This window comes from Centruroides sculpturatus, unplaced genomic scaffold (genome assembly GCF_000671375.1).
Source record: "Centruroides sculpturatus isolate CEXI.00-Female unplaced genomic scaffold, Cexi_2.0 scaffold353, whole genome shotgun sequence".
NCBI classification, from domain to species: Eukaryota; Metazoa; Arthropoda; class Arachnida; order Scorpiones; family Buthidae; genus Centruroides; species Centruroides sculpturatus.
The window spans coordinates 105,279-115,438 of NW_019384573.1; the positions used below are offsets into that span (position 1 = coordinate 105,279).

Sequence of the window (10,160 nt, forward strand, 5' to 3'; positions counted from 1 at the left end):
ATATATATATATATTTATTTATTTTTCTGCACTTTATTTATCAATATTTTTTTATTTGCTGGTAAATATCTTAAAAAATGGAATGCTTTTTTTAACTTAAAAAATTATTTTTTAATGTTTTTTTTAAACTTAGAAAATTTATTTTTTTACTTTAGAAAATTTATTTTTTTTTACTTTAAAGTATAATTTTAGATATAATTTTAGAAAAAAATATACATAAATTATTGAAAAAATGTCTACAGTATTGCTTAAAGCAAATTTTGCTGCAGAATTAGTTAAATTTCTGTTAATCATTTCGTTAAGTACATTTAAAAGAATAATTTCTCTTATATTCTAATTATACATCTTAAAATGGCTTAAGTCGAAACAACATCGTGCTCCTCCGTCATATTGGAATGATCTGCACTCGTTTAAAAACAAACGATGCGACATAATGTAGGGTATTTTAGATTATTTAAACGGAATAATATAAATATTTAGAACAGAAAATTAACTGAAGTTTTCGAGTAAAATTATTTATTTACATAATTATTTTTTACGTTAAAAATATATATGTAATAATTTGAATTAAACGAGATAAAATCACATTAAATTTTTAAAATAATTTTATAATTTATTAATTAAATTTAAAAATAAAAATAAAAAAAAAAAATTTAGAGAAGAAACTTTTTAAAAATTAAGGAAAAATCTCTAAGGAATCGACTGATTATCACGTTAGATAATTAAATATATCTGACAGATCTTTTAGTTAAACGTTGAAAAAATAATAATAAATTAAAATAAAATAATTGACATTATTTTATGAGTTAATTTATAATTTTTTTATGATTAATGCACTTTAATCTAATTAATTACTTAGTTTTTCTAACGAAAACTTTTTATCAATTTTTATTTTTTCCTACTAAAATGTGTACATATAATCGAGAATCGGTTCATTTTTATATCGATTATTGGATAATATTTATCCAAAAAATTGATTTAAAAAAAAATTGTACTTTCTAACTGCATTAACTTAAATTCTTACAGTTGATATAAATCTGATAAAGCTCATGAATCAATTGTTGACTGTAAAAAGAGTGTTCTTTCATTACAAACGAGTTGGTGAAACCCGATAGTGAGAATTAGAACCTTATCACACTTTTAACAGCTCGTTAAGGTTGATAGATCTAATTGCTTTCTACTATATATAGCTGTAAATATTCTTCCTTTTAATGAGAATTGTTGGTTATGCATATTTTATACTGTTGTTAAGATATAAGGCTTATATCAGTCTAAGAAACTACAAGATTAAAACCCCAAATTATTAAATTAAAAAAAAAATTATGAAGTCCAAATTACTGAATTTTTATGATTTTATGATCAATTTTCGGTTGTTTTTCCATTATATAACGTTGTAAATACTTTTATAATTAATGTATACAGTCGGTTATACACATATACAGTATATATATATGTATTGTATTAAGGGGTTGAACTCGAGCTTAAATGTTGATATTAATTCTAAAATGAATTCGTAATATATGAGTTAAATTATTAATTTTTCATAATTATTTAAGATAGTCAGTTATTTTTCTACATATATAACTATAGTATTCTTCTATTTATATTGTATATAGTGGAAGTTATACTTAAGCATTAAGTCTTTACTTCAGTTTAAGAAAGGGTATTAAATTAATATAATATATGAATTCTGAGTAAGATTTTTGATTTTTCTTGATTATATCGATCAAATAACAATTACAATTTACTATATTAAGTAGTAAAAATCGTTTTAATTATTAAAAATTGCTAATTGTATATATTTTCTAAGGAGAAGCTATGATGATGTTAGTTTTAATATCGATCCCAATAGCAATATTAACAATTAATGTAATATATAATAAAATCTGAGCTAGATTATGGATTTTGTCATGATTATATGAATCAGTTAGCGTTGTAGAGAAAAAATTTTGTACAATTACCTTTATTTCTATCATACATGCTTGATTATCTGAGAGAATCATTTGCTCATAATGATGTAGACGTACCAGTTTAATCGATGATGTTTGTTTTCGACGCAAGTCACGTTCATTGGTTTCAATCAGAATGTCCAGAAATTCTCGTTGTCCCAGTAGGTAAGAGAATTGTAGGTATTCTAGCTATTCCCATGTGGTCGAGTCTCTGTAAGACAGTACGTCAGATGTACCCATTTATCCATTAGATGTAGCTGACCGATTCTACAAGCTCTCCTTGCCATGTTTGCGGATCGAATGCTTATCCAGGATAATGCGAAAACTGTCTTTGAACGAACTTTACAAAAATCACTAAGTATAATAATTGATAGTTAAGTTTTAACCTGGTCATTTCTTCTAGAAATCACTCCCCCATAATAAGAAGTGGATAAGAACAATTCCATATGACTATATATTTTAGCACGATACTTACATTCTAGAATGCTTATATGGTTAATATATGTATATACATTATAATAATGTATTAATGTTTAATTAAATATTAAAATTTAATTACTTTCTCGAATTATTTTAAGGAAATATTAAGAAAGAAAAATCAATCTTTATCTCGTTTTATTAAAAATATGTTATTAAATTTAAAGCTTTAAATGTTAAAAATTCACGAAACATTTATTAATTTTTTTTTTAAATTCAGGAAAAATAAAATATATTCACTTAAATTTTTGTATGTTTTCTTTAAGTTTTAATGATAAAATTGACGATTTTCGTTAATGTTTTTGTTGCACTTAATCAAAGTGTACGTCTTTACAGGAAAGCCTCGTCCTGCTGTAACTTGGTGGAGAGAATATGCTTTAGTGGACGATTCGTACTCATTCATACCAGGTGATAACTTGGTGAGAAATCAAATCGAAATAACAGAACTCAAACGTCACGATCTTCTAGCTGTGTTTACATGTCAGGCGTCCAACAACAACATCACTGTTCCTGCCTCAAGTGCCGTTACTCTAGATCTAAACTGTAAGTATCTTTACATTTCCTAAAGGTATATTAAACATTTTCTGTATTATTTGATTAATGATACATGCGATAACTCTCACGAACGTAGCTAAGTAATCATTTAGTAGTATCCTTAAAATATTTTCGTTACAGTAATTTATATACCTTTCAACATAAGCGCATTTTTGAAAAATTACTTTTATGAAATACATTTTGCAACACCTATAATTTGTAAAGTGGCACGTGTGCTTGCTTGTTAGAGAAGAAAAGAAAAAGGAATTGAGGAATTCAAAGAAATTCAAATACGAATAGCGTGTACGAATAACAAACTGTTTCGTTCTGGTATGCTGATTGTCAGCAAATAATTCGCATTTGTGATGTGTTTGCTCTGCCATATCGATCTAAGAAGACCTGTTTATTCAGCAAACACGTAGAATGATGCAGCAAAGAGACGAACTAAAAAGAAAAGAATCTAACAACAACAAAAAAAGAAAGTAACCAATTACGAATTGTTAAAGATTACGTACATTTCTTCAACCCCACAACACCAAATAGCTTCCTTTTAAAGACACGATATATCAATTCACACTCAACACATTAATAGAGCTAGTTAGTTAATGAACAAACGAATATATATATATATATATTTATAGAAAAAAATAAAATAAAATATTCCTTTTTTTATTTTAAATTTACAAAACTAGAAGCTTATTCATTCCTTCATTACCAAATTACTATTTTTGTATGTGTGTGTGTGTTTGTGTGTTTTTTTATAGTTGATTATTGTTTTTGTTTTTCTAAGTTTTGTAAAGTTTCGTTGTGCAGTAATGACTGAACACACACGATCGTTAAGAGCACATCATTTCAACAATTTTCTGCTCCGCTGCATGTCACTTCCCTCTTATTGTTTAGTACTCATCTGTTTTCCCAACGGAGTGGACATTCTGCAAAAGGGGTGTATGTTGTATTTTTTTCCCCTTCATCAAATGACGTCCCAAAGATTGCATTTGATGTTAGCTAGCTTTAGACTGTTCGTTCCACTTCATCGCCGGCAAATTCCTTCAACTAAAGAGATCATTTTGACGACCTTAACAGTACTACAGATTTAAATGACATTGTTTCTTATGCCAAATTTATCATTGTCGTACACTCCACTTTTATACCTAATGAAGTTTCGGTAGGATTTATTACATTAACTAATTTTTTTTTTCTCTTTTTTCTTCTTTTTCTTCTTCCTTCCCTCTTTTTTTTTCTTAACATCGTTTATGAAACTTTAAAATCTATAATACCCTTTTTGAGTAGCGGAAAAATTTAATTAAATTTGAATAATTCAATACTTAAAAAATTATTATTTATTGTAATAATAACTACTTATTATTCGTATTTATAAATCTAATATATATATATATAAATTTATACTTTACACGCCAAGATGATGAAGTGTAGTAAGATGCAGATGATGCAGAAGATCATATAGGTTATTGTATCTAGTGTATTATGTTATTTTGAAAAACTTCTGAACGTGTTTGTCATAAAAAATTTTAAACATAATACTATAAAGATTCTTGATTAGAAAAGGAAACTTATAAGAAAAAAGTTATATATATATATATATTTTATGAAACAAGATAAAAATAGGAAATAGATATTGTACAAAAAAATCTAGTTTTGTTCTATTCATGTTCAGAATCTTGCTTCCAGTATGGTATAACAGAGAAATTGTTCAGCAACCTCTTTTTGTCCTCACTAACAATAGTTTGGAACGTTCTAAGGAATGTCATTCTTTAACTTTTTTTTCTTTATTTTTATTCTTTATTGTCAAAAAACAGAGTCGAAGCAGGAAACATAAACAAACTTTTTGATATATGCACGCTTAGATAGGATCATTTGTCTTTAGGACAATATACCTGAGATATTTTGGTCATATTTCTTTTCTGTGTAATTTAAGGACTATTTAAAATTTGATATATTCCCTTTAGGTTTAAAATAGAGTAACATAAACAAATATGATTAAAAAATTAATAATAAATCATACATTTTTCTTTAAAATGAATCGTACAATATTAAAATAAATAGAGCAATATTTATTAAGTTTAGAAAATAATTTTAATTTAATTTAATAAATTAAGTAAAAAAACAATTTTTTTTAAAGTTTTCCATCTTGTTATTCTAATTATTATTTAGGAATTTATGGAATTTAGTAATTTTAATAACAACAATTTAAAAGAAGAAGAAAATTCGTAAATTCTTATCAATTTATGAAACAGAATTTTACATTTCTAACTGGAAAAATTTTTAAATAAATTTATTGAGAATAATAAGATTCATGAATGATTCAAGTAAAGTACTACCGCATTCATATAAATTTAACCAAAGGATTTATATCTTTACAGGGAATTAACTTTCCAGTAATATTATTAAATCCTCATTCATAAAACATCTTACAGGATATATACAAGGATATATCGTTTCTAGAATATTAGAAATGATAATTATGAGTAATCTTACATTTTATCTTCTTCGCCCATCTTAGTAAAAAAGAGGATATTATTAAGATTAGTTCCTGTTATTGTTCAGTTAAATACATATATAGTGAAGGAATTTTAATATAAAAATTGTAATTTAAGCTTTAAAAATACATTAAAAACTGTGTAAAATGTAATTTTCTAAGTATATAATTAAAATGATTTATTAATTTTAATAGATTTATTAACTTATATTTGATTGAAATTTTCAAAGGGATATATAGCACTGTATATAATCATTCTAGCAATTAATATAGTAGAGAATTGATAATTAATAAATAGCTAATTATCTTTATGTCAACAGCAATACATAGGAAATATTACAGTGATATACAATAGCAGTTTATCTCCTGTCCAGAACAGGAGAAAAGTAATAAACAATCATCCCAGCATTTCAACAAAAGTCTATACATCTTGCTAAATTATTTACATAATATCCACATAAATTTTCTTATTAAATTTTTAAAAAATAATAAAGAAATTATACAAAAATCTACTTAATAAAATTAAAATTTTATTGTAATTATTTTATTTTTTAAAGCGTAATTAAATTTTTCTTTATTCTTTTTAAAAAATAGATTATTATCTTAAAAATGCTTAATTAATCATAATACGAGAATTTTTAAAGTTAGAACAATTATTAAATGAGATTNGAAGAATAAGATTCATGAATGATTCAAGTAAAGTACTACCGCATTCATATAAATTTAACCAAAGGATTTATATCTTTACAGGGAATTAACTTTCCAGTAATATTATTAAATCCTCATTCATAAAACATCTTACAGGATATATACAAGGATATATCGTTTCTAGAATATTAGAAATGATAATTATGAGTAATCTTACATTTTATCTTCTTCGCCCATCTTAGTAAAAAAGAGGATATTATTAAGATTAGTTCCTGTTATTGTTCAGTTAAATACATATATAGTGAAGGAATTTTAATATAAAAATTGTAATTTAAGCTTTAAAAATACATTAAAAACTGTGTAAAATGTAATTTTCTAAGTATATAATTAAAATGATTTATTAATTTTAATAGATTTATTAACTTATATTTGATTGAAATTTTCAAAGGGATATATAGCACTGTATATAATCATTCTAGCAATTAATATAGTAGAGAATTGATAATTAATAAATAGCTAATTATCTTTATGTCAACAGCAATACATAGGAAATATTACAGTGATATACAATAGCAGTTTATCTCCTGTCCAGAACAGGAGAAAAGTAATAAACAATCATCCCAGCATTTCAACAAAAGTCTATACATCTTGCTAAATTATTTACATAATATCCACATAAATTTTCTTATTAAATTTTTAAAAAATAATAAAGAAATTATACAAAAATCTACTTAATAAAATTAAAATTTTATTGTAATTATTTTATTTTTTAAAGCGTAATTAAATTTTTCTTTATTCTTTTTAAAAAATAGATTATTATCTTAAAAATGCTTAATTAATCATAATACGAGAATTTTTAAAGTTAGAACAATTATTAAATGAGATTTTATATAAGTTGCCAAAGTTTTAGATAATTATCTTTTAAAGAAGAAGAATTATAACAAAATATTAATTTGGAATCTTTTTAAAAAGATTAAAACATTAATCATTACACTTTACTACATACAACAATTACATTACATCTATGTAAAAAAAGAGAGTAGAACATAGAATTTTCGTCCATAACTGCTTAACATCGATGCTATTTTAGTTAATGAGAGCTTGCATCAGTGCTAGAAAAGTTGTTAATTAGAGTCTACAGATGGCTTGGCACGTGCACTATTCATTGTCAAAGAGAGAACTCCTGGAAAAATAATAACCGTCAATTTAAATTAGTAAGTGGGTTTTACAACACAGCAACGTTCAAGATATATAGTAAATCTAAAGAGACGGAATGCTACTTTAAATATTGCTAACCCACAACGTTATGACAGAATCTGTGTATACCACAAGAGCAATTCATCATTTTATAATGGAAATGGTTGGTAAAATACTGTGGTTTCCAAATGACCGTAGATGGTTTCAACTTCTTAATGGCAAAGTTGACTAATTGCGGTTTTCCAGGTTTATACGGTTTATATAAGCTTGCATTCTTCGTCGTTGTACCTGATGTCTTCAATGCCATAAAAGTTGAGTCGAGAACGTACTCAACCGTGAATAATTAATGTCTCCCATACTGTTGTACAAGCATGAAAGCCAATTTCTCCAACATAGCGAAAGAGCACACACACACACACACACACACACACACACACACACACACGTTTATAATTCTAAGTTTAATAGCGTTAATGTGCTAATATTTATTAAATAAATACATCAAATATGTCTTAAACCAGAATGTTAAATTATTACAGAAAATTATTTTTAAATTTTCCATATAATTTTCTCGTAAAGTAAGATCACTAAATCTAAATTTTATCATCTTTCTATATTAATTGTAGCGGAAAAATTTAATTAAAGCATTAAGTTACAATTTTATTAGCAAACAAAATTCTCTTCGAAAGATAAAAAACATAAATTTTTCATTACATGACCCTTTTACATGGAGTAGCCATTTTAAAAATTTTGTCAAGAATCTTATTATATATAACAGAAATTTATTATAAACAATAGCTATTTATATTTACTATAAATGGTTATTTTTGGGGTGATATGTATTCTTTCTCTTACGGTTGACTTGAAACCAAGACTAATGGATCCAAAATGTGTCCTGACAGAGATTTCGTGTTGGACTTTCAGATCCAGAAAGCAGCATTTGCTATTCTGTCCCAAAGAATGTACGATCCTGATCGAGAGCAGGTTTACTCTCCACCTCTTGTAAAAATGACTTGTCAGCAACTCTCAACTTTCTTTCTTCTTTTTCTTTCTTCTTCTGGAACCATGTGGCTTTACAACTGCATTATACATTTGCCATAACCATTTTGCTAAACATATTGTCCTTTCATAACGTATAAGGCGAATTCTTCACAGTAAACATAACATACATCCCCCAAAACATTACTAGAGATGTACTACATTCCACCTTGTTTATTTGGATAAAAATATGTTAAATTTAAAAGGAATAAAATAGTTGATAAAATTCATTTAATTTAATAGAATTTTTTATAATCATTTTCAACGTTTTTCTCATATTTTTTATTAGTTGTTTGTTCTTCTAAATCCTTAAAAATATCCAAATATTTGTAAGAATTCCAAAAATTCCTAAGTATCGAGAAGAAGTAAAACGTCTTATTTCCTCTGGGAGTTTGTCTGAATGTTTATCTAGGTGTTTGCTTTTATGCAAACATTCCAAACTTCTTGCTTCTGTATGCATAGTACTTATTTTTAAAGAATTTATATATAAATATATATATATTTTATGAAACAAGATAAAAATAGGAAATAGATATTGTACAAAAAAATCTAGTTTTGTTCTATTCATGTTCAGAATCTTGCTTCCAGTATGGTATAACAGAGAAATTGTTCAGCAACCTCTTTTTGTCCTCACTAACAATAGTTTGGAANTGGCATTGTACAAAACTAATAACAGTTCTTATGAATATGATAACTTACAACGTTAAAAATTTCAATATTTTTCAAGAACTTATATTTGAAAATTTTATATTCTGTAGAATATTATTCATGCCAACTATTACGATAACGTCGTGCACATTACTCTTTCACATAACAAAATATATGACGGGATACATTTGCATCTATCATCCAACTTTCCTATAAGAGAATATAAAATATGCAGATATATACATTTTTATGATTTTCTTAAAGCGTAAGATGCTTAGAATACAAAAGGAAAAAATCGTATAGAAATGGCAGAATTTTTATGGAAAAAATAATATAAACAAAATCATACTATACCGTTTATAATAATTAATTTATTTATTAGTAAAGAGGGTAAGGAAAAAAATAAGAGGAACTTATTAAATGATTTCCTAAGTGACGTAACCAATCTTTATCTTTCTCGTTCTTCATACCCACCCCCTTTTTGGATTTGAATTATATAGGAGCACAACAGGAGATTGAGTTTACGTGTTGGACATACAATGTGGTGAAATATGACTACGTCATGTCGCTATCCATCAAATATGCATGATGGCTGCACTGGTGGGACGACACCAACCTAGCTAACTAGTTACCTCGTCTTTCAAATAATCCTCCTCTATCTGTGCCTGATGGCTAAGTTGGTGTAAGGGTCGACATAAAATAAAGGTTTGAGATCTGAGCTTTCTAAACCACACCAGCTGTTGAAGACTGCGTGACTTGAATTTTTAAAAACGTGTCATCATTACGGAAGTTTCGGTCACATTTTTATTTATTTATTTATTTATATCTTAAAATTATATAAATGTATACGTATAAAACTGTTAGAAAAAAACCCTTATTTTAACATTATATTTTAAGATTAATTTATTAAAGTATAAAATTTATCCTTATTAACTCGATAAAATCATCCAAATTTGTGGTTTTATTATGAGTTTTTTTTATTTTTTTCATTGAAACAAAATTGGAAATTAATTATGCATTTAGGTTATAATAATATAAGAAAATAAATGCTACTTATCTGTATACAGAAAAACTTTGCTACGAATTAGATAAAAGAAATTAATTAGGTTTTAATTAAATATTTAATTTAAAAAAGTAAGAGATTTCTGCCTTTTTATAAAAGAAAAAAAAAT

The 10,160-nt window shown here is 25.5% G+C and overlaps 1 protein-coding gene across 1 annotated transcript in view; it reads left to right on the forward strand.

Moving 5' to 3' along the window:
* Positions 1 to 10,160, forward strand: part of LOC111624246 (hemicentin-1-like) — a gene marked incomplete at its 5' end in the record, with an annotated part of 182,045 nt that overhangs the window by 103,857 nt on the left and 68,028 nt on the right. Inside the window, one exon of the mRNA XM_023367059.1 lies at positions 2,763 to 2,969. Coding sequence (XP_023222827.1) covers positions 2,763 to 2,969 — 207 coding nt within the window. The remainder of the gene's footprint in view (positions 1 to 2,762; positions 2,970 to 10,160) is intronic.